The sequence below is a fragment of the Scyliorhinus canicula genome, chromosome 9 (assembly GCF_902713615.1).
Source record: "Scyliorhinus canicula chromosome 9, sScyCan1.1, whole genome shotgun sequence".
Lineage (NCBI taxonomy): Eukaryota > Metazoa > Chordata > Chondrichthyes > Carcharhiniformes > Scyliorhinidae > Scyliorhinus > Scyliorhinus canicula.
The window spans coordinates 187110963-187136538 of record NC_052154.1 but is presented as its reverse complement, the minus strand read 5'-3'; the positions used below and the strand labels follow the sequence as shown (position 1 = coordinate 187136538).

General features: G+C 45.8%; 1 protein-coding gene across 1 annotated transcript in view; it reads left to right on the top strand.

Moving 5' to 3' along the window:
• ano3 (anoctamin 3) overlaps nucleotides 1-25326 on the top strand; it is a 313721-nt gene extending 288395 nt beyond the window's left edge. The window contains exons 25-27 of the mRNA XM_038808322.1: nucleotides 1454-1534; nucleotides 10443-10548; nucleotides 20872-25326. Of these exons, the coding sequence (XP_038664250.1) occupies nucleotides 1454-1534; nucleotides 10443-10548; nucleotides 20872-21054 (370 nt within the window). The 3' untranslated portion in view covers nucleotides 21055-25326. The remainder of the gene's footprint in view (nucleotides 1-1453; nucleotides 1535-10442; nucleotides 10549-20871) is intronic.
• The last annotated feature ends 250 nt before the right edge of the window (nucleotides 25327-25576 follow it).

Sequence of the window (25576 nt, the reverse complement as noted above, 5' to 3'; positions counted from 1 at the left end):
CTATTTAATCTCATTCCTCTTTGTTATTTCCTCATTGGGTTTGCCAGCTGTTTCTTAAAATTAGTCCAGTGTCTTGATATCAATTCCCCATCCTGGAAGCCCTTTTCTGCTGCTGTTTTTTTCATATTTGTTCTTAGGTTTGGACTGTACTAACACATCTACATTTATTGTCCATCCCAAATTATCCTTTAATTGTTTGGCAGATGGACCTTTGCAGTCCCTAAGGTGAAGAAGCTGTTTTTAGACAGGAAATTCCAGATTTTTAACCCCTTGATCATGAAAGTACCAGTATTTGTCCACGTCAGAACGTTGAATGACACGGAGGTGAACTTGGAGCTGGTGGCTTTCCTATGAGGCTGCTGCTCTTGATTTTATTGGGGGAAAATCCATTGAGTGAGGTGCTGTAATGCATCCTGTAGATCTGACTGACTGTAGCCATGTGCGGAGCTGGATATTGACAAACACTGATTGAGTACAATGCTCTGTCTTGGATGATGAGAAGTTTTATGAGTGCTGTCTGAAGAATATCCCGTCACACTCCTGCTTTGAGCTTTGTAGATGATGAAGATGCTTCAAACAATTACAGGATAAAATTGTTTCCCTTGGTGGAGAATTCTATAACCAGGGGACATAGATTCACAATAAGTGGCAGAAACTGCAGAGGGGACATGAGGAAGAACATTTTTATATTATCACCAACTCAGGCAGTGAATTCCAGACTCCCAACCGCTTGCTGTGTGAAAACATTTTCCCTTTTGTTGCCATTGCTCCTTCTGCCAATTACCTTAAATCTAAGTTCTCTGCCTCTTAATCCTTCATCCATTGGGAACAGATTTCCCTGATCCACTTTGTACAGGCTCCTCATGATTTCGAATTCCTCTATCAAATCTCCTCTCGGCTTTTATTCAAGAAGAACCGCCCTGACTTCTGCAAGTTAAACCATGTAACTCTGGTGCCTCATCCCTCAAGCCAATCTCATGAATCTCTTGCACCATTTACCCTTTAAAAGAAAGTGAATATTGACCGTACCTTTGCTGAAATTAATGTCTTCCTCGCTCTGCTCAACAGTCAACAGATATATGAGGTTAGCGAAGTACAAGTTGTGGGCCAGAAATAGTCCAAGTTCTACGAAATGTGCCGTGGCCCAATATTACACATAATTCAACCAAATTTACACAATGAACTGATGATCTGGGCAGGGATATTCCACACTAACCTTAGAAAGAAAGATGCAGATCGTAAACCTATTGAGGGCTAAGAACTCAAAAGGATTTGTCCTCCAACCCTGTTGATCAATCTGGCTGGGTAACTGAGAAGCATAATGGGAACTGGATGAATTATTTGGGGATTTTCAGCCTATTAACAGAACACATCAAGGACATGTGCGGGTGAATGTGTTGCACAATTTGTGTTATTTTTCACAGATACGTGACATTTTCAATTTTTATTGCAGATGCTTAAAAGGCTATGTAAACAGCAGCTTGTCCGTCTTCGCTATAAACGATTTTGGGACAAATGGTAATGGCTACTGCAGGTGAATATAATTCTGTCAAACGAAGAAGATTCTTTCTCTCTCTCTCTCTCTCTCTCTCTCTCTCTTCACCCCCCCCCCCCCCCCTCCCCCCCCCCCCCCCCCCCCCCCCCCGCCCCCAGGATCCACTTTGCAGGCTTGACTGAATAATCACCCAGATCTAATGTGACCCTGACCTTGCCAATGATGGGATGTTCCAAACAGAACTGCTGTATCAAAACAAAGTGTATTAGGCTGAGATCTCAGCTTGGACCTACTTACAATGGGATGTGGCAATTAATGTCTGCCTCTCTCCCCAAACCCTCCCCCCCCCCCCCCCCCCCCCCCACCCCCCCGCCACACACACATACTCACACTCCATCCACTATCAGATTTGGAGGATTTAACATTAAGGTCATTCCCCCCCCCACGCTGAAAAGATTGCCCGCCATTAACAGCGATTGTTTAACAACAGGAACCTGGCGAGTTTACCTCCAAGGGGAGTTTAAAGGTGAGCACACAGCTCGCCATGGTGCACCGCTGATGTACAGGAGAGAGAAGGCATCAACAAGGGTGAGGGGGAACCAGCAAAGCCCCTCGGCTCAGAGGGGAGGACCAGCAAGATAACTTAGGATGAGGGGGTGTGAACTGGAAAGGCATCTCAGGGTGAGAGGGTGAGATGGCAGGCAACCGGTAGTGCTCAGTTGCAACTTAGACCTTCAGTCGGTTATTTTTTAATCTAAAATTACAGTTAAGTCCACAATAACGAATTTTAGCGTAAAGGTAGTTGTTTATATTTATCATGGGCTGGATTCTCCGGTTTCCCCAGCCTTGCTTTTCCCGGCGACACACCTCACTGGCGGCAGGATTCTCTCTTCTACCCCTTGTCAATGGGATTCCTCATTGAAGCCATCCCACGCATTTCGGAAACCCGTGGTAGGGGGTACGCTGCCGGCGGTAACAGGGAATCCCAATGCCCAGAGAATTCGGCCAGTGTGTTATACATTTTAACATTTTTCTTTTCCTTTTGTTGATACGTCTGGTTGGAGATTTCCATGTTTGATGCCCCAGTGCGAAAATATGTTGGACCATTGAACAAAGAACAAAGAAAAGTACAGCACAGGAACAGGCCCTTCAGCCCTCCAAGCCTGCGCCGACCATGCTGCCCTTCTAAACTAAAATCTTCGACACTTCCGGGGTCCATATCCTTCTATTCCCATCCTATTCATGTATTTGTCAAGATGCCCCTTAAACGTCACTATTGTCCCTACTTCTACCACCTCCTCTGGCAGCGAGTTCTAGGCACCCACTACCCTCTGTGTAAAAATACTTACCTCGTCCATCTCCTCTAAACCTTGCCCCTCGCACCTTAAATTTATGCCCCCTAATAATTGACCCAGCTGCCATGGGAAAAAGCCTCTGACTATCCACTCTGTCTATGCCCCTCATAATTTTGTAGACCTCTATCAGGTCGCCCCTCAACCTCCTTTGTTCCAGTGAGAACAAACCGAGTTTATTCAACCTTTCCTCATAGCTAATAACCTCCATACCAGGCAGCATCCTGGTAAATCTTTTCTGCATCCTCTCTAAAGCTTCCACATCCTTCTGTTACTGTGGCAACCAGAATTAAACACTATACTCCAAGTGTGGCCTAATTAAAGTTCTATACAGCTGCAACATGACTTGCCAATTTTTATACTCAATGCCCCGGCCAATGAAGGCAAGCATGCTGTATGCTTTCTTGACTACCTTCTCCACCTGGGTTGCCCCTTTCAGTGACCTGCGGACCTGCACACCAAGAACTCTCTGACTTTCAATACTCTTGAGGGTTCTACCTTTCATTGTAAATTCCCTACCTGTATTAGACCTTGCAAAATGCATGACCTCACATTTGTCCAGATTAAACTCCATCTGCCATCTCTCCACCCAAGTCTCCATACGATCTAAATCCTGCTGTATCTTCTGGCAGTCCTCATCGCTATCCACAGTTCCACCAACCTTTGTGTCATCCGCAAACTTACTAATCAGACCAGTCACATTTTCCTCCAAATCATTTATATATACTGTGAACAGCAAAGGTCCCCGCACTGATCCCTGCGGAACACCACTAGTCACAGCCCTCCAATCAGAAAGGCAGCCTTCCATTGCTACTCTCTGCCTTCTATGACCTAGCCAGTTCTGTATCCATCTTGCCAGCTCACCTCTGATCCCGTGTGACTTCACCTTTTGTATCAATCTTCCATGAGGGACCTTGTCCAAAGCCTTACTGAAGTCCATAAAGACAACATCCACTGCCCGATCTGCATCAATCATCTTTGTGACCTCCTCGAAAAACTCTGTCAAGTTAGTGAGACATGACCTCCCCTTCACAAAACCGTGCTGCCTCTCGCTAATATGACCACTTGCTTCCAAATGGGAGTATATTCTGTCTCAAAGAATTCTCTCCAGTAATGTCCCTACCACAGATGTAAGGATCATTGGCCTGTAGTTCCCTGGATTATCCTTGCTACCCTTCTTAAACAAAGGAACAACATTGTGGTAAACTACTGTTACACCTGTATTAGGTGATGTAAGGTAGGACCTGTACTGCAGGTTCGCCGGTAGTCCCTGCTGGCTCCGCCCAGTAGGCGGAGTATAAATATGCGTGTCCTCATTCAGCAGCCATTTTCACCAGGGAGGTCACACATCTTAGAGCAATAAATTGATGCATAATCAATTGTACAAAGACGAGAGTTGGATACAACTGAGGCTTTATTGCTCTAAGATGCATGTCCTCATTCAGCAGCCATTTTGCCAGCTGCTGTGGGAGGCCACACATCTTAGAGCAATAAAACCTCAGTTGTATCCAACTCTAGTCTTTGTACAATTGATCGTGCATCAAACATTGGCTATTCTCCAGTCCTCCGGGACATCACCTGAAGACAGTGAGGATCCAAAGATTTCTGTCAAGGCCTCAGCAATTTCCTCTCTTGCCTCCTTCAGTATTCTGGGGTAGATCCCATCAGACCCAGGGGACCTATCTACCTTAATATTTTTCAAGACACCCAACACCTCGTCTTTTTGGATCTCAATGTGACCCAGGCTATCTATGCACCCTTCTCCAGACTCAATATCCACCAATTCCTTTTCTTTGGTGAATACTGATGCAAAATGTTAATTTAGTAACTCACCCATTTCCTCTGGCTCCACACATAGATTCCCTTGCCTATCCTTCAGTGGGCCAACCCTTTCCCTGGCTACCCTCTTGCTTTTTATGTACGTGTAAAAAGCCTTGGAATTTTCCTTAACCCCATTTGCCAATGACTTTTCGTGACCCCTTTTAGCCCTCCTGACTCCTTGCTTAATTTCCTTCCTACTTTCCTTATATTCCACACAGACTTCATCTGTTCCCAGCCTTCGAGCCCTGACAAATGCCTCTGTTTTCTTTTTTACTAGGCCTACAATATCTCTCGTTATCCAAGGCTCCTGAAATTTGCCGTTTTTATCCTTCTTCCTCACAGGAACATGCCGGTCCTGAATTCCTTTCAACTGACATTTGAAAGGCTCCCACATGTCAGATGTTGATTTACCCTCAAACATTCGCCCCCAATCTAGGTTCTTCAGTTCCCGCCTAAGATTGTTACAATTAGCCTTCCCCCAATTTAGCAAATTCACCCTAGGACCACTCTTATCCTTGTCCACCAGCACTTTAAAACTTACTGAATTGTGGTCCATGTTCCCGAAATGCTCCCCTACTGAAACATCTACTTTTTGGCCGGGCTCATTCCCCAGCACCAGGTCCAGTACAGCCCCTTCCCTAGTTGGACTACATATTGTTTTAAGAAGCCTTCCTGGATGCTCCTTACAGGCTTGCCCCGTCCAAGCCTCCAGCACTAAGTGAGACCCAGTCAGTATTGGGGAAGTTAAAGTCTCCCATCACGATAACCCTGTTCTTTTACCCTTTCCAAAATCTGTCTACCTATCTGCTCCTCTATCTCCCGCTGGCTGTTGGGAGGCCTGTAGTAAACCTCCAACATTGTGACTGCACCCTTCTTATTCCTGATCTCTACCCATATAGCCACACTGCCCTCTGATGTGTCCTCCCGTAGTACAGCTGTGATATTCTCCCTAACCAGTAGCGTAACTCTGCCACCCCTTTTACATCCCCCTCTATCCCGCCTGAAACATCTAAATCCTGGAATGATTAGTGACCAATCCTGTCCTTCCCTCAGCCAAGTCTCTGTAATGGCAACAACATCATAGTTCCAAGTACTAATCCAAGCTCTACATTCATCTGCCTTACCCATAATACTTCTTGCATTGAAACATATGCACTTCAGGCCACCAGACCCGTTGTTTTCAGCAACATCTCCCTGTCTGCTCTGCCCCAGAGCCATACTGGCCCTATTCCCTAGTTCTCCCTCAATTTTTCACCTTCTGACCTATTGCTCTGGTACCCATCCCCCTGCCAGACTGGTTTAAACCCTCCCGTGTGACACTAGCAAACCTTGCGGCCGGGATATTTATGCCTCTCCAGTTTAGATGCAACCCATCCTTCTTATACAGGTCAGACCTGCCCCGGAAGAGCTCCCAGTGGTCCAGATAACTGAAACCCACCCTCCTGCACCAGCTATTTAGCCACATGTTTAGCTGCTCTATCTTCCTATTTCTAGCCTCACTGGCACGTGGCACAGGGAGTAATCCCGAGATTACAACCCTTGAGGTCCTGTCTTTGAATTTTCTGCCGAGCTCCCTAAACTCCTGCTGCAGGACCTCATCCTCCTTCCTGCCTATGTCGTTAGTACCAATATGTACCACGACCTCTGCCTGTTTGCCCTCCCCCTTCAGGATGCTCGCTACCCGTTCGGAGACATCCTGGACCCTGGCACCAGGGAGGCAACATAACATCCTGGAGTCTCTTTCACCTCCACAGAAGCACCTATCTATGCCCCTAACTATAGACCATTATATGACTATTGCTCTTCTGCGCTTTGACCCTCCCAGCTGGAATCAGAGCCAGCCGTGGTGCCACTGCTCTGGCTGCTGCTGTTTTCCCCGATAGGCTATACCCCCGACAGTATCCAAAGGGGTACTGTCCTGTTCGAGAGGGGGACAACCACAGGGGATTCCTACACTGACTGCCTGCCCCTTCTGGTGGTCACCCATTTCTCTACCAGCACCTTGGGTGTGACCACATTTATATAACTGGTATCTATGACGCTTTCCGCCACCTGCATGCTCCTAAGTGCATCCAACTGCTGCTCCAACCGAACCATGCGGTCAATGAGGAGCCCCAGTTGGGTGCACTTTCTGCAGATGAAGCCATCCGGGATGCTGGAAGCCTCCCGGACCTGCCACATCTCACAGTCAGAGCACTGCACCCCTCTAATTGACATTGCGTCAGTTAATTAGTAAATTCAATTAAAAATAAATTTAAATAATTTGGTAAACCAGCCAGTGATTGATCATTCGTTCCCTAACATGCAGAGCTAGTACATGACAAGGGCGACAGTGCAAAATCTTTCCTTCCCTATATTCCAGACCTTTGAAGAGTTTAAAAATGAGGGAGCGGCTAACATTTCCACTTGGCAGCATTTGCCTTCACAGTGATTGAAAGATAAGATTCTGAAGGAAAGGGTATATCAAGAGAGTAACTAATGCAAGTCTAATGTGCGTGAAATCACATTTAAGCATTTATTACATAGATTAAGAGGTGAACAAATCAACTGAACAGTTTCAAGGGAGACAGGCAAATGGTATAAAGATCAAGTTTTACAAAGAACAAAGAAAAGTACAGCACAGGAACAGGCCCTTCGGCCCTCCAAGCCTGTGCCGACCATGCTACCCGTCTAACCTAAAATCTTCTGCATTTCCGGGTCCGTATTCCTCTATTCCCATCCTATTCATGTATTTGTCAAGATGCCCCTTAAATGTCACTATCGTCCCTGCTTCCGCCACCTCCTCCGGCAGCGAGTTCCAGGCACCCACTACCCTCTGTGTAAAAACGTTGCCTTGTACATCTCCTCTAAACCTTGCCCCTCGCACCTTAAACCTGTGCCCCCTAGTAATTGACCCCTCTACCCTGGGGAAAAAGCCTCTGACTATCCACTCTGTCTATGCCCCTCGTAATTTTGTAGACTTCTATCAGGTCGCCCCTCAACCTCCGTCGTTCCAGTGAGAACAAACCGAGTTTATTCAACCTCTCCTCATAACTAATTCCCTCCGTACCAGGCAACATCCTGGTAAATCTCTTCGGCACCCTCTCTAAAGCCTCCACATCCTTCTGGTAGTGTGGCGACCAGAATTGAACACTATACTCCAAGTGTGGCCTAACCAAGGTTCTATACAGCTGCAACATGACTTGCCAATTCATATACTCAATGCCCCAGCCAATGAAGGCAAGCATGCCGTATGCCTTCTTGACTACCTTCTCCACCTGTATTGAAATTATATTTGAAGGAAGCTGCCAACAGTCACTTGGCAGTACAGAGGTTGAACGCTGCTGAAAGGAAGAGATCTGCCATTGCAGCTTGTTGTCTTGCACTTATCAGGACAGAAGCAAGAATATAAAATTTCAGAGGGGAGAACAATTTATTCTGCATGAGAGAAGGTTGTTGAATGGTTGCCGAGTTCACTTTGATTGGTCCAAGTTTTGCCACGGGGAATGCACCAGGGAACAATTATTCCAATCCCCCCACCCCCCCTAGCTTTTCTTCAAATTCAGAAAAGGAAAGTTGACTCTGACTGGTTGAGGTTTGCCTTGGGGAATGCACCAGGGAATGCAATGAGATGCAATGCAATGAGAAAGAACACGTCCAACATTACAATCCCTGACCAGAGACCAATAGTGGCTCGGATACTGGACCAAAACTCCAATATTTTACATTACTTGTAAGTCTGTGCGGGAAGAATGATTCGCTCCAGAAGCACCCGCATGAAGAAATAGGGATTCGGTTTATTTTCAACACAAAACTTTATTATGAATTAAAATACTAACTGTTTTTAACTTCACACCCAAAAAGATCAACTTACTCTTACTCCTTGAACACTACAATTCAATTTCCCATTAAACGACATGAAAAGAAACCTACAGCTCTCAATCTGTCTTACTGTGGGAGATTTGTGGATTCAGCATCAGGCATGTCAGATTTCAGCTCCTCTCTCCACAGCTTTTTCCCAATAACTGTCTCTCTAAAGCTTTTCAAAAATGTCTCTCAGCATGCCTTGGCTCCGCCCATCAATGACCTCATCTTCCCCAAGCCCAACAAAAATTATCTTTGCAGGCTGCGACGCACATTAGCTCCCCTAGGACTTCCCCAGTTAAACCACAGTCCATTAGCCCAGACTGATAGGCACATTCCTTTGTCAATTTCACCCTCTGGCTGTGAAAAGCACCCAGGCCCTGCAAAACGGAATTATTTTTTTGAAAAAACATGACCACTGCAGTAAAACATATCCTAACCCCAGGCCTTTAGGGGCTGGTTTAGCACAGTGGGCTAAACAGCTGGCTTGTAATGCAGAACAATGCCAACAGCGCGGGTTCAATTCCCATACTGGCCTCCCCGAACAGGCACTGGAATGTGGCGACTAGGAGCTTTTCACAGTAACTTCATTGACGCCTACTTGTGACAATAAGTGATTAATATTATTATTATTTAGCCCTTAAATTGCCCAATACTTAAGACTCCAGTCTTCCTAAAGTTTTCCCAGTCGGCTTACCAGGCATTGTTCCTTTACCAATTAAACTAAAGCCTGGGAGACAATGAGTTCTGTGTGGAACTTGGTCCCGTATTCTGTCCACTGAAAGGATTGCTCGCCCGCTCAGAATATTCCGGCCGTCTAGTCAGCTCATCGTGAGGTGTGGCTGAGCGGAGTGGAGGTCCAGGCAATTCCCTTGCCTCCAGTTCTGCTGTGCAGCTATGTTCCAATGCAATGGAGCCCAATGCTACCATAAATAGATTATTCACAAGTTTGAATGGAAAATATAAACCTCTGCTAGAGTAAATGTTAAATATCTCAGTTCAGCACGTGCTCTGTACGGTGCTGTTCCCATTGGGACTTTGGATGACCAACGTAAATCAGTTATCAATCATAAATTGTGCAGTCAGTAGAAATCCCCGCGCTCGAACAAAGTTGCCCACAAATACCTCGCAATCAGTCGATTTGTCCTTTCCCGATATTAATTTCAATCTTGTAGCAAGTCATGGGGTTGTCTTGGCATCCAGCAATGTGAACAACCAATCACATTGAAGAATTCTCACAGACAGCAAACCAAGAAGTAAAATCACAAATTATCCTTATCTTTTCTGTAAATTTTGCTAAAAAGTTAAAATAAACATTGGGAGTGGCATACCAGAAGTTAAAATATCATTCAAAAAATTTCAAAATAAATAATGTATTACGCTAATAAAAGCTACAGAACTTGTCATTATATATAGATAAAATGGTCTTTTCAGGGCCAAAGAAGTTTTTGAGCAATAATCATGATTTATTCTGCTCACAGAACCTCAAGAAGGAGTACCTTTTTCAGGGGTCTTTTAGCAGCAATAGTGGAGACGGGCACATTCTCATCAGTGCGATGAAGTTTACCATCTGCAGGACTTTCAACATTGTGCAATGTGGAGAGCAGGCAAACATTGACAGCAGCTTCTGGGTTTTGTGCGTTGTGATTATATTGACAGCCGCCATTAAGAGTTTCGCCATCATTACAACTGCAAAACCCAGGCCGCTCTTCTGTGTTTACACTTCATTGCATTCTGCAGTAGCATCAAAACCTAACTGGTCTGAAGATCTGCTGCTGGGGCTCAGCTCACTGGATTTAAATTGTAAACACCAGGAGCTAACAGAAAGGCTTTCAAAATCCAAACTAACTTTGTCTTGGTCTACCTTCAACAGGGCAAACGGTTAATACTTTGTACTGACTAACGGGTTCTAACTCCATTTTTGCTTCAAGGTACAGAGACTACAGAGCTCCTCCAGGGGATCCCAATCAATATGAGTTCACGTTACAATTCTGGCACGTTCTAGCTGCACGTTTGGCTTTCATCATCGTATTTGAGGTCAGTCTTGTAATTTATGTCTCGATGTGATTGAACAATGTTGCTGTTTCCGGCTTCGCTGGAACGTTATTTGGAGTGAACTTTGACAATATAATGGTGACATGCAAAATGGAAAACAATTCTGGAGCTACTGTATTAGACTGATCAGAGTTACGTTAGCCAGCAGGATCCTCCGCCGGCTGGATTTTCCATTGCGCTGGCCCGCGCGGGTTTCCCAGCGGGGCGGGGTGGCCACAATGGGAAATCCCATTGGCAGCTGGCGGGAACAGAGAATCCCGCTGCCGGCGAGGGCACGCCGTCCAGGAAAACGCAGCTGGGTGGACCGGAGAATCCTGCCCAGCATGTTTGGAAGGAACATGTGACTTGGTATCTATGAAGTCTATGACGTTCTCCATCGCTACAGTTTTCCACATCGGCGGCATAATGCTGCCTCACAGCACCGCGGGGACCAGGGTTCAATTCCAGCCTGGGGTGACTGTGTGGACTTTGCCCATTCTCCCTGTATCTGAGTGGGTTTCCTCCGGGAGATCCGGTTTACTCCCAAAGTCCAAAGATGCGCGGGTTAGGTGTATTGGCCCTAATAAAATTGCCTCTTCGTCTTCAAAAAGGTGCGCCGGTTAGGTGGGGTTACCACCATTGCTCGAGGTAGGGTGCTCTTTCGGAGGGCTGGTGCAGACTCGATGGGCCAAATGGCCTCCTTCTACATGATAAAAATACCAAGTCTATGTCTAGATCTGTTGGAGATGAATTGTAGCGGAGTGGTAGCTCTAAATAGTCAATAACTCCATTGTGCAATTGCTGTTGCTGTGATGGTAGAAGGCACACTAAATGGAGCATCTCAAAATTTCTCTGTTGGTGAGGAATAAAAATAGGGATCACAGGGGTAGGTCTGGGATGAGTCTTTACTACTGTGGTTGCAGCCTCTGGGAGATGGATTTACACGAGAAGTTCAGGTTGGCGCAGTTCCATCCTTCAACCACCAGATGGTGTTTCACCTAAGAATTCCAGGCTGGTACAAATCCACCCTTCGGCCACCAGATGGAGCTAGGTTTGGGGTGTTCAGATCAGTGCTGTTCTTTTTTTTAAAATAAATTTAGAGTACCCAATTCATTTTTTCCAATTAAGGGGCAATATAGCATGACCAATCTACCTACCCTGCACATCTTTGGGCTGTGGGGATAAAACCCACGCACACACAGGGAGAATGTGCAAACTCCACATGACAGTGACCCAGAGCCGGGATCGAACCTGGGACCTCGGCGCCATGAGGCAGCAATGCTAACCACTGCGCCACCATGCTGCCCCTGATCAGTGCAGTTCCTGTCACCAGTCACCAGATGGTGGTGCACACATGATGTTCAAGTCGGTGCTCTTCTGCCCTTCTATCACCAGATAGAGCTTTCACCTGCCTGGAATTTAGCAGGTTTTGCTGGTCTGATTCCTGTACAAGACTCTGGCAGATTTATCACAAATGCTCCCACTTTAAGCTTCAATTCTTCAGCTCTTCCCAGCCCCTGACCCACAGTTCGAAGGTCACTGACCTTTGGGAAAACTTGTACTTTCACACTCAAGATCTCTTTCCCAGTTGCGATGGCTGTCTGCTCCTTTAAACAGGAAAGTCTTCACAGATTTGGCTGGAATGCTTCTTAAAACAATCCAGCACAGAGAGAGTAGGAGTCTTCGGGGTCCTTTCTCACTGGCTGCTAACACAACTTAGCAAAACTCTCCAGAAGACCCATCTTCTTCCCTGAAAGTTACTGCTATCTGAAGGGATGGGTGTATGTGCACACCAGGTTCCCTCTGATCCTCGGTGGTTCCCATGAGGGCGTAATCATGCAGAAACCAAGAGAGAACTGTCAGCAGGAGGTTTCTTTCCTCATTCTAATTTGATAAGTTTTTAATTCAATTCTCAAAGCAAACCAGGCCTCTGTGTGACAAAACAGCGAGGCAGGAAAAAGAAGCAGAAAATTAAAGTGAAGACGGCCAAGAATGAGGCAACATCTGACCTCTTTCCCAATGCTTGCTCCAATGTTTCTTTCTGATGCGCATACAATTTGCTGCACTATTTAAAATTGTTGTGGCGGTCGCACATGTGTGCATCTTGAAAGAAACATTCTGTTTTGCTGGACCTGTTGTTGCACTCTTGGTCACTGCATGATTACCCCCTTATTAGAAGCACCGATGATCAGAGGGACATTGGTGTGCACATACACCCGTCCCTTAAGGTAGCAGAGCAGGTGGATATGGTGGGTAAGAAGGTATATGGTATACTTACCTTTATTAGCCGGGGCATAGAGTTTAAGAGCAGGGGGCTGATGTGACCATCAATTCACTAGAGACACGATTGGAAGTAAACTGTGGTTTTAATAGTCTTACAACTGAGCCTGCCTGCGACCAGAAGAACGCAGGTTGCAGCACTTTACTTCCAGTAGTGGGAGGGGCCATGGGCGGAGCCAAGGGTGGAGCCCTGTACAAGCTCCTCCTCTCCCCCTATGGGCAGAGCCGCGCAATGGCTCACATACAGAGCCCACAAGGACATAATACAATGCAATGCAATACAGTGTGAATTACAATACAGTATTATTCACCACATTCACCCCCTGTAAAAAAATCAAGTCCGGCGGGGGTGACGGGTCTACAAGTTGAGCCGGTCCGGTGGCCGAGTCATCCTTTGGGATCGGCGGAGCACCGGGGTTGCGGTCTCAAATGCATTTCTCCATATTATAGGTGAGATTGAGTTTCTGGGCAGTCTGAAGAAATCGGTGGAGGTTAGCGTCGTGGTCCTGCTGATCATGGCCGCAGATGGTGACATTGTCCAAGTACGGAAACGTGGCCCGCAGCCCGTACTGGTCCACCATTCAGTCCATTGCTCATTGGAACACCGAGACCCCATTCGTGACGCCAAAGGGGACCCGGAGGAAATGGAAGAGGCGGCCATCTGCCTCAAACGCTGTGTAATGGCGGTCCTCCGGACGGATTGGGAGCTGGTGGTAAGCAGACTTCAGATCCACCGTGGAGAATATGCGGTACTGGGCGATTTGATTGACCATGTCTGCAATTCTGGGGAGGGGGTACGCATCGAGGTGCGTGAAACGGTTAATGGTTTGGCTATAGTCTACTACCATTCGGAACTTTTCCCCGGACTTGACGACCACCACCTGAGCTCTCCAGGGGCTGTTACTGGCCTCTATGACAACCTCACGTAGGAACCGCTGGACTGCGGCTCTAATAAATACCCTGTCCTGCAGGCTATACTGTCTGCTGCGAGTGGCTACGGGTTTGCAGTTCGCAGTGAGATTAGCGAAGGGTGGAGGGGGGGTCGATTTTTAGAGTCGCTAGACTGCAGATAGTGAGTGGAGGTAGGGGCCCGCCGAAGCTGAGTGTGAGGCTCTTGAGATTACATTAGAAATCTAGCCCGAGTAAGAGTAGGGCGCAGAGGTCGGGGAGTACGTACAGCTGGAAGTTTGAGTAGCTAGTGCCCTGGATCGTTAGGGTCGCGACGGTGCGCCCTTGTATGTGGACCGAGTGCGAGCCTGAGGCGAGAGAGATAGTTTGCCGTGCAGAGAAGATAGGGAGCGAACAGCGTCTTACCAGGTCAGGATGTACGAAGCTCTCGGTGCTCCCGGAGTCGAAGAGGCACGGTGTCCTGTACCCATTGATTTTAACGGACATCATCGAGCTCTGGAGGTGCTTCGGACGCGACTGGTCCAACGTGACTGCGTTGAGTTGCGGGTAGTCGACGGCTCGATCAGCAGTGCTGGAGTGGCCCCGTGATGACTGTCTGCTGACGTCGTAGTCGTTGATATAAGGTTCGGTGGATGGCCAAGATGACAGCCCCCGTTGATCGCACGTGGCGGGTGATGAAGAAGATGGCGTCCAAGATGGCCGCCCCGTGGATCGCACATGGTGGGCGGCGATGAAGATGGCATCCAAGGTGGCGGCCCCCACGAATTGCACGTGGCCGGCCGCGTGGGGGGAGGATTGCCAAGATGGCGGCCCCCATGAGTCGCACGTGTCGGGCGGAGGCGGAGTCTGCAGACACGCTGCAGCATTACGGGGTCTGCGGGCCTGAGTTTGGGAGGCGAGTGCTCTGTACTGCGGGGGAGTTAGAAAGTTTCGATTTTGCCAGGCATACTCAGGCATAGTGTCCTTTGCGACTGCAGCTGCTGCAGGTCGCGTTGTGGGCCGGGCAGTGCTGCCATGGGTGTTGGGGCTGGCCACAAAAATGGCACGCTGGCGCTCCATAGTGGGTGGGTGGCCGCGCGGTGCAAGCCTGGGGCAGTCGCTGGTCGGGGGCCCACGATGGGGTTGCTTGGTCCGCGGGGAGTGAGCTCAGACTGGGGAACGTGACCTCCATAGTCGTAGCTAACTCTACCGTGTCCTCCAAGTTCTGGGCCCCTTTCTCAAGTAATCGCTGGCGCACATAGTTAGACCTGAGCCCTGCAATGTATACATCACGTACAGCGAGTTCCATATGTTGGGAGGCTGTTACAGCCTGAAAATTACAGTCCCGAGCAAGGGCTTTTAAATCGCGCAGAAAGTCTTCTAACGACTCTGTGGGGCGCTGGTGGCGAGTCGTGAAAAAGTGCCGCGCGTAGACCTCGTTAATCGGCCGCACGTACAATCAGTCGAGTATAGCCAGGGCCTCAGTATATGAGGTGGTACAATTGAGTTGCGTAGAGATACGATGGCTCACCCGTGCGTGCAGTAGGCTGAGTTTCTGCTCCTCTGTAGTCTCGGATGTGCTTGATTCAGCCAGGTAGGCCTTGAAACACCGAAGCCAGTGTAGGAAGATTTCTTTTGCCTCTGCAGCCTGCGGGTCGAGTTCTAGTCGATCAGGTTTGAGGGCTGATTCCATCGTAGTTTTCTTCAAGTTTTCTAAGACTATTAAATTGATGTGACCATCAATTCACTAGAGACACGATTGGAAGTAAACTGTGGTTTTAATAGTCTTACAACTGAGCCTGCCTGCGACCGGAAGAACTGAGAGCAGGCTCACGGCTGCAGCACTTTATACTTCCGGTGGTGGGAGGGGCCATGGGCGGAGCCAAGGGTGGAGCCCTGTACAAGCTCCTCATCTGCCCCGATGGGCAGAGCCACGCAACGGCTCACATACAGAGCCCACAAGGACATAATACTATGCAATGCAATACGGTGTGAATTACAATACAGTGTAATTCATCACAGGGGCTTATGCTGGAACTGTATAAAATATTGGCTAGGCCACAGCTAGAGAATTGCATACAGTTCTGGAATCCACATTACAAAAGGGATGTGATAGCACTTGGAAGGGGTGCAGAGGGGATTCACCAGGGTGTTGTCTGGGTTGGACAGACAAAGGATGTGAGGAAGAACTTTTTTACACCAGAGGGTGATGGGAGTTTGGAACTTTCTGCCTGAAGGGGAGGTGGAGGTAGAGACCCTTATAACTTTTCAGAAGTATTTAGACGTGCAGTTGCGATTCCAGAGCAGACCAGGCTATGGGCTGGAAAATGGGATTAGAATGGCGAGGTGGTTGTTTTTGACCAGGGACCCGTTCATAGAATCATAGAACTTACAGTGCAGAAGGAGGCCATTCGGCCCATCGAGTCTGCACTGTCTCTTGGAAAGAGCACCCTACTTAAGCCCACACCTCCACACTATCCCCTTAACCCAAAAACCCCATCTAACCTAAGGGCAATTTAGTATGGCCAGTCCATCTAACCCGCGCATCTTTGGACTGTGGGAGGAAACCGGAGCACCCGGAGGAAACCCACGCACACACGGGGAGAACATGCAGACTCCACACAGACAGTGACCCAGCCGGGAATCGAACCTGGGACTCTGGCGCCGGGACGCCATAGTGCTAACCACTGTGCTACCGTGCTGCCGATTGCTACCATTGAGCTCACTGGATCTTATCTAGCCTGAGCCAGAAAAGTCGGAGAGACAGGCACTTAAGAAACTTAGTGCAGGTGAGTGGCAATTGTAGCGTAAACCCTTAACTCAGGGGTGGGCAAACTTTTCCGTGCAAGGGCCACATTCAGAAATTCACAATTTTAAAGGGCCGCATAGTATATTAAGTAAAATAATTACTTCACCCGGTTATGATTCTGGGCGCCTCATATAGGACATAGAACAGTACAGCACAGAACAGGCCCTTCGGCCCTCGACGTTGTGCTGAGCAATGATCACCCAATGATCAAGTCAACGTATCCACCCTATACCAGTAAGTAACCCAACAGCCCCCCCCCCCCCCCCATTAACCTTAAAAAAAAAATTAAAAAAAAAAAAAAAAATTTTTAAACAAATTTTTTTTTTTTTTTTTAATGACTTGGTGGGCCGCATAAAGACCTTTGGCGGGCCGCATGCGGCCCGCGGGCCGTAGTTTGCCCACCCCTGCCTTAACTGGAGTAAGATCCCCCAGTGCACCTTTCAGGTGACCCCCAAAATCCGACAGTGGAGAGCCAGGACGATACGGGCCATAAAATATCGATAGACTGACGGCTAATGCTCATGCCATTTGAAAATACTTCACATCCTGCCACCTTTGTTAATGACTCCGTCATTTACTTTCATGGTGAAAATATAATTGATAACGTAATTGGCATTCATACACGCTTTTTATCTTTGGGATCGACATGCTCAGAAACATCTGAAATCCAAACTGGGCAGGTGGGCATGTTTGGGTTTTTAATTGAGTTGGAATTCGCTTCCTATTGCAGTTCCTCAGCGACGAGCTGTTGGGTGAATTGGACATTCTGAATTCTCCCTCTGTGTACCCGAACAGGCGCCGGAGTGTGGCGACAAAGGTCTTTTCACAGTAACTTCATTGCAGTGTTGATGTAAGCCTACTTGGGAAACTAATAAAGATTATTGTTATCATCATAGTGTTGGTTGCCTGAAATGAGTAGATAATAGGTGTTCAGTTAATGCTTGCCAATAGCTCTGAGCAACAGAAAAGGATTACACAGAAATCCCCCAGCTCAGTGTATTTACATCAAAGATGATTAAATGTTCAGAGATGGTAATGCAAGACTGAAGTAAAATCATTGACAGAGAAGGTAAAACATGATGTTTGCATGGACTCTATTTCCCCCATCTCAGTCCTCTGCTGGGTCTTCAACCACTTGTTGTTTATAACAAATTGAAGAAAGTGTTATCTGACACAGTTTAATGGGTTCTTTCACTAATCCACACCACACTTTAAGAAGCATTTATTGATAATTTGATGCAACCAGGTTAATATTGTGTATTTTAAATTGTTAAGCATATTTTAATTAGTGCTTTAGTGATGAATAATGATATTAACTTTGTGAGCGTTACTTCCACCTGACAAATGCTTTTTGCCTAATATTTATCTTGGCCGATCGCCGACACCAAGTGTTTCTAGCAGTGATTCCAGGAATATGCTCATTGCTTTTTCAAAAACATTAATTTGATTCTGATATTACATCCGTTCATATTCCGAATCATGTTTACTTAATACTTTATGCAGCTATTAAATCTTTCAGTGCGCACGTCTGAGGACATCTGGACTAGTAAACAAAATGCAGCCCGTAAAAAAATGAGTGAATCTTTTGGTGAGGGGAAGGATAGAGTAGTTCATGGATTTGCTCCTGGCACCTAATAATTATGGCATCTGCTAATCCTGGGTAATAAGGGTGTCTATTTCCTCTTTAAGTCTATGACTATCCTAATCACAGGTCACAATCTGTCCACGTTTTGTCTCGCCCTCCCTCCATCTCCAGGGGCTGGTTTAGCTCACTGGGCTAAATCGCTGGCTTTTAAAGCAGGCCAGCAGCACAGTTCGATTCCCGTACCAGCTTCACCGGACAGGTGCCGGAATGTGGCGACTAGGGGCTTTTCACAGTAACTTCATTGAAGCCTACTCGTGACAATAAGCGATTTTCATTTTTTTCATTTCATCTCTCCTATCCAACTCAAAAAACCCCTCACCACCGACTTACCCTTGCCCGATCCCAAATCTCCATGAAAACTACCAATCTCCTTCTCCCTACTCTTAGGTGTCATAGCGTTAATCGAGAATTGTTTTTTTTTTTAATTTTGAGTACCCAATTATTTTTTTTCTAATTAAGGGGCAATTTAGCGTGGCCAATCCATCTACCCTGCACATCTTTGGGTTGTGGGGGAGAAACCCACGCAGACACGGGGAGAATGTGCAAACTCCACACGGACAGTGACCCAGAGCCGGGATCGAACCTGGGACCTCAGCGCCGTGAGACAGCAGTGCTAACCCACTGCGCCACCATACTGCCCAATCGAGAATTGTTGACGTTATACACAGCTGCACACCACTTGTAAACAACTGTGAACCGGGTGCGACGCGATTCTCACGCACCGCTGACTTCATTCCGAGGATAGAACTTTATTAAACACGTTTGATGCTACTGAGTATTTATAGCTTACAAATCTATCACAAATGTGAACTTGCCATAGGCTGGCGAAACACTGCTCACATTTTTATCTCTGCGCCTTAACCCCGCCATCAGGAAGTCAGAATTTCACATTCTGCCCAAATACAGCAACCTGACGACCTCATATCCCACTCTTGTGGGCTCCATTCCGCAGGCTAGGCCGCCACCAGGATCTCTTGGTTTGGTTCCTGCTGACTACAAGCTAGTTGACCTTAAAGGTATGGGCCATGTATGGAGTCAGACAGAACGGAGGGAGGGGTGGGGTTGAGGATGGAAAAAGACATGTTGGGCACGCTGATGATTTTCACGACAGAAGAGGATAGCACACAATTAGGAATGGATTAGAATTGGAGGGGAAATCAGGCGTGGACATTTGTTTCAACCTTCCCATTTCAAACTCGTGTTAAGAGGACGTTGATTTTGTGAGCGAAGAGAATGATTACATAGAACATAGAACGATACAGCGCAGTACAGGCCCTTCGGCCCTCGATGTTGCACCGACATGGAAAAAAAACTAAAGGCCATCTAACCTACACTATGCCCTTATCATCCATATGCTTATCTAATAAATTTTTAAATGCCCTCAATGTTGGCGAGTTCACTACTGTTGCAGGTAGGGCATTCCACGGCCTCACCACTCTTTGCGTAAAAAACCCACCTCTGACCTCTGTCCTATATCTATTACCCCTCAATTTAAGGCTATGTCCCCTCGTGCTAGCCACCTCCATCCGCGGGAGAAGGCTCTCGCTGTCCACCCTATCTAACCCTCTGATCATTTTGTATGCCTCTATTAAGTCACCTCTTAACCTTCTTCTCTCTAACGAAAACAACCTCAAGTCCATCAGCCTTTCCTCATAAGATTTTCCCTCCATACCAATTACTGTGGTGGTTCTTGGTGTTGCTAAATTCAGGATGGTTGGCGTAGTGTTCACAAAGACCACAAAATACTTAGCAAAGCCATAAAGTTATTAACACCACTAATTTAAGGACAGCGCGGTGGTGCAGTGGTTAGCTCTGCTGCTTCACTGCGCCGAGGTCCAAGGTTCGACCCCGGCAAGTTCGATCACTTACCGTGTGGGATTTGCATATTCTCCCCGTGTCTGCGTGGATTTCGCCCCCACAACCCAAAGATATGCAGGGTAGGTGGATTGGCCATGCTAAATTGCCCCTTAAGTGAAACAAATAATTGGGTACTCTAAATTTATTTAAATAAACACTACTAATTTGGATTTGACATGTACTCCTAAATAATAAAGTTGATTATTAACATATAATCTACACTCATCTACAACTAATTTCTGTACTGTTATAAACTATGATCTGCTCTCACTCACACTATCTGTTCTTCAGTCTGCCTCTACCTAACACCTTCACTTCTCTCCCCCCACAAGGCTTAGCATCAATGTCTTATATTCTTGTAACTCTAGCTTCCTCTAGTGGATGATTTTAGACATTTCATTAACCCTTGCAGTTCATATATGTATGATAATGTCACAATTAATATGTATTTGCATTATGTCCAGTGTTCCTTATTCGCAAAGTTATGTTCAAAAGAATAATATAAATGAGTGGCACATAGCTTCCTAGGAGATCATATCTGGACGCCATGCTCAACTGAGCTGTCAACTTGAATTTGCCCTGAAATGTTTTCAAAGATTACCTTTGACAAGGAGGTCAGCCTGTCATGGAGAAGGTCTGATGCACTCAAACAAACATGCTTCTCACTATGTGGGATATCGAGGTGGAAAAATAATCTTACGCGCATCTAAATTTGAGGGTGGAAAAGAAGAGCAGAAAAAAAAAAGAAAAGTGTTGAAGTAGAAACAAATGTTAAAAATATCGTACTCGGAAATGGGCTATGATCGTTTGTGCTGGAGTTGAAATATGTTGCCTGTTTTATTTTCAGCACCTTGTGTTTGGTATCAAGTCCTTTATAGCCTACCTAATCCCGGACATGCCCAAAGACCTGTGTGACCAGATGCGGCGCGAGAAGTACCTGGTTCAAGAAATGATGTATGAAGCAGAGCTCGAACATTTGCAACGGGAACGCAGAAAGAATGGGAAAAGATATCACCACGAATGGCCTTAGTGTGACTGATATGTCCAGTTAACAGACACTCCAGACGGACTGCACTGCTGCAGAAGGTGGAGATGCCAGAATTGCTGCACAAGCTCTTGCAAATTTTATAATTATAGTCATCAAATGCATGTTTTCAAAAGAAAAAGAAGGAAAGAGTGTTATGCCGATCCGCTGAGTTTCAGACAACGCAAGCAATGGATTCGGAAAGCCAAGGGTTAACCATGTGATGCTGTGATGTTTGGTCTTTAATAATACTTTACAGATGAACCAGTTCCCATCACCATCGTGCGATCCATATTTACCAAAGAATGAGAGGTTTATTTGTAACACAGTACCGCCCTCCTCCCACCATCCCCGCTCATTTAGAATTTCTCCTGATTTTTCTTCCTCCGTCAGTTGACTTTTCCTCTTTGACTGCTACGATAAAGCCTGCTTTTAACGAAGAATGCAAGCGAGGCGAACCACAACCTGGTCTGCCGGGCTAGTACTGAACCACTGCCGTCATCTGTGAGCAAGCGGCGCACATACTCAAGATGTGACCAACGTATGACTGAACAAAGATCTCAAACCTTGGCCAGCATTTTTGCTGAGGATTCAATTGGTGAAAACCAAAATGGCAACTGCTACTGTATGAACTGATTGTTTTGCAAGAAATTCTTTCACTATGTTTTGAAGATACGTGTCCTATTTATTTCCAATTCCCATTGCACTGCTGTTTTTTGCAAAGCAGATGAGCAAAAGTGACAGCAATCTCTACGTATTGGCTTGCACAATGTCTGAATAGTGTGACAGAAATGACCAAATCACCTATTTGCGAATATGCATATGCACTAATCTTTCAATTGAAATGGCTTTTGGAGCTATATTTGAATTGTGTTCAGTGAGAAGGACGCACAGTCCAACAAAGGGGGAGTTTATCCCTTTGAGAGCCTACTCTTGTTCAGTTGATAGTTGTTGTTCCGCACATTAGAATGTGAAGCACTAAGTTCAGGCTGCTTTGATATTGAAGCGTATCTTCACACACACAATTTGGGGAATAGTGGTGAAGTGATCCTGAGCTTTTATTGAACCCGTTGAACTCTCCCTTCATGGCCAACAGGTCCTGACGTTGGACTTGAATCTGGAACTCCTGGGCCAAGGGTAGGGGCACTCCCACTGTGCCACGAGGCCTCAGCTTTCCATATAATAATAAGCAATGCACAATAAATGACACTAAAGCGTCTACTGCCTGAAGGCCCTTGATAAAACCCTCAAATATACTTAAACATGACATTATCTGTAATTAATTGTGCATAGAGTACCTTATGGAATCTATAATCTCCATCCCTAATTTTTGACGAGGCATGCCACAACATAGCGAATAACAGGGAGGTGTTTTGCTATAAGGGATCTCTTCATGCATCAGTACATTTTTTTCCTTACTTTCTCCGAGTGGGTCGATGTTGTTGGAGCTGCTCTTGCACCCAGAGATAATTCACACTTGGTGTTGCCTGACGACCAGACCTAAATTTTAGAAAGTTTGCCATTTTTTTTAGCATCTCTGTTTTCTCTTTGTTTGTTTTTCAAGTCTTATCATAATTTCTTTGTTTATTGGCCGTCCTGTCAAGGAACCTCTTGCAGGTTACACCTTACAGTTTTATTTTCGCAACTAATGCGATATGGAACATGCAAGCGCAATCCTACACACTTACTTTAACATTCACAGCACCGCTGTTTCCCAACTTTCTTATATCTCTGCTATGAGGGGCTTGTGTCTCCAAGAGTAGAGGCCAGGTTGGTACCAGTGAAGATACAGAAGCTGTACATACCGATTCCAATGATATAGGGGTCATGGGTAAAAAAAAGGTCTGTTGTAAGACTACCACATCAAAATTTAATCTATCAACCATTTCTAGTGACTTTATACTGACTTGAATGCCTTTTCGCAGTAAATGTAATACCATGCAAGTATATAAAGTGTATCAGTGGGCTGGCATCTTTCTAAGCATGGCTCCCTAAGAAGCTTTGATTTACCGATTGTCAATTTTCTTTTTTTTCCTGATGACAGAGGTGATATGTGCAATTAGATTATTAACTATGCAGTTCAAAGAGTTGTACATCACTGATGAGCCTTATTTAATATAGGATTGGTCACCTTCATAACATCGTCAGAACTTCCATTCCAGAAAATAAATGTTGCTTGAATAGTCTTAAAACAAAACATCCTGTAAATTTAATTTCACAAAGTAGAGAGAAGGCAAACAAATGGAATTATTTAATTCATTGTTACTAGCACTGTATAATTTTCTTATCTGTTGTATATTATTTGTTACAATTGATTTAATTCACTGTATGTGCAAACATAGAAGTCGTCACTTTCAATCTAAGAATTTTGATATTATGAACAGAATGTAATTCTACGAAGGGTTTGCAACTCTTTTATTCCTATGTTTATTATTATTTTAGTTGAAGTTGAAATTCGGAGGCCAAAGGGATTGGTTTATGTAGTTGATGCAAGATCTAGCTTTTCCTATGATTCGATTCCTTACACTTCAGTTTTACTTCAGTCTAAGCAAAGGGCAGCAACGAAAAGGGACCATAGCGTAGCTCACCGTGCAGTTCCTCAGTTGATTAATAATTTTACACATCTGGGATGCATTGCCCTATAACCTTCCGAAATTTGAACACTCAACTGGATGGTTGCTGAGGGGCATTTTGAAGCATGCACGTTAACAGAAATAACCCACTCCAATTCCAGAGTATCCAAGAAAACAAGTGAATCCTCAAACAGTGAAGAGCTTGAGTTTTTGCAAAACCGTTCTGTAACAGCTACTCCAGCTGATTGTATTAATGGTGCGCGTTTGCCATTACTGGATCAGCATGCGTGTAGCAGCTCAGTTTTAATGATGGGTTGAGCAATTTCAATATGGTACAAATTGGCTGCTTTCGTGCAGTTTTCTACTTGCTTTGGCTACTCGGGAAGATTTATTCATGCATGTTTGCAAGTACAATACTCAGCATGTAGCTATTTCAAGCTTTTCAGTATTTCCTACAGTTTATAGATTTTTTTATTCACTGTAATAAAACCACAATTCTAGAGCTGTCCCATTTTAATTTAAACCTTTAAAGATTCCCGTACCAGCCTCCCCGACAGGCGCGGGAATGTGGCGACTAGGGGCTTTTCACAGTAACTTCATTGAAGCCTACTCGTGACAATAAGCGATTTTCATTCATTTCATTTTCATAAAGTTCTTAATCATTATGCAACACCACACGACATGCACCTGATAAAACTAGTCTTAGGAAAATCCACTAATATGAAACCCCGATGCAGCATATTTCCATTATCAATGTCTAGATTTTTAAAAAACTCTTTTTCTTACGTGTTATACATCGCCTGAGATTTTCTCCAATATCGGCAAAGGTCACTGTCAGGTGGGCAAAGCAGCGTTCAGCATGCCGGTAGCAATGGTGCCTTTTTTCGCCATACTTCCTGGGAGTTAGAGGAAAGAAACCGCAGTCAGGGGTGCCATGCTGTATCGCTGGCGGGCAGCTTCTGATTCACACGTCCCAACCCCACCCCCGGCCATCAAATCAGTGACTCGAAGACCAGGGTGCCATTTTTCAAGGCTGCCCCAGTGCACAGCGAGAAAAATCATGAAAGAATCTTCACCCAGGTGCACGACCCTGGCATCAAGCTGGCATCAATATGGCCTTGCACTGGCACTTCCCTCTGCCCCTGTGCACTGCGCCTCTCCCCTCTGAGCCATTGTAATAATCTTCTGCAAAGAGTGTCCTCTTACCCGGCAATGACATTTTACTGAAATCCATCACTTTTTAGCACCAATCCTGTCATTGAAAAGAAAGAAAAGAACACAAACAGCACAGGAACAGACCCTTCGCCCCTCCAACCTGTGTCATCATGATGCCCTAACTATAAATAAAACCTTCTGCCCTTATTCGTTTGGTATCCCTCTATTTCTCCCTATTCATGTCCCCATCCCCATTGTGTACCTCGTGTTGCCCTATTATATATTTTCTTTTCATGTACTTAATGATCTGTTGAGCTGCTCATAGAAAAATACTTTTCACTGTACACGTGACAATTAACAAATCCAATCCAATCCAATCCATCTAGATGCCTCTTAAATATTGCTAATGTGCCTTCTCTACGTGAAAACCTTCCCCCGCACATCTCCCTTAAACTTTCCCCCTCTCATCTTGAACCTGTGCCCCTTGTAATTGACACTTCCACCCTGGGGAAAAAGCCTCTGACTATCCACCCTGTCTGTGCCTCTCATAATTTTGTAGACCTCTATCAGGCCTCCCCTCAGCCTCCGTCTTTCCAGTGAAAACAATCCTAGTTTATTCAACCTCTCGTCATAGCCAACACCCTCGAGACCAGGCAACATCCTGGTGAATCTTCTTTGCACTCTCTCCAAAGCTTCCACATCCTTCTGATAATGTGGTGACCAGAACTGCACGCAATACTTCAAATGCGGCCTAACCAAGGTTTTATAGAGCTTGTTCCTTCTCTAGGCCTTCAATTGGC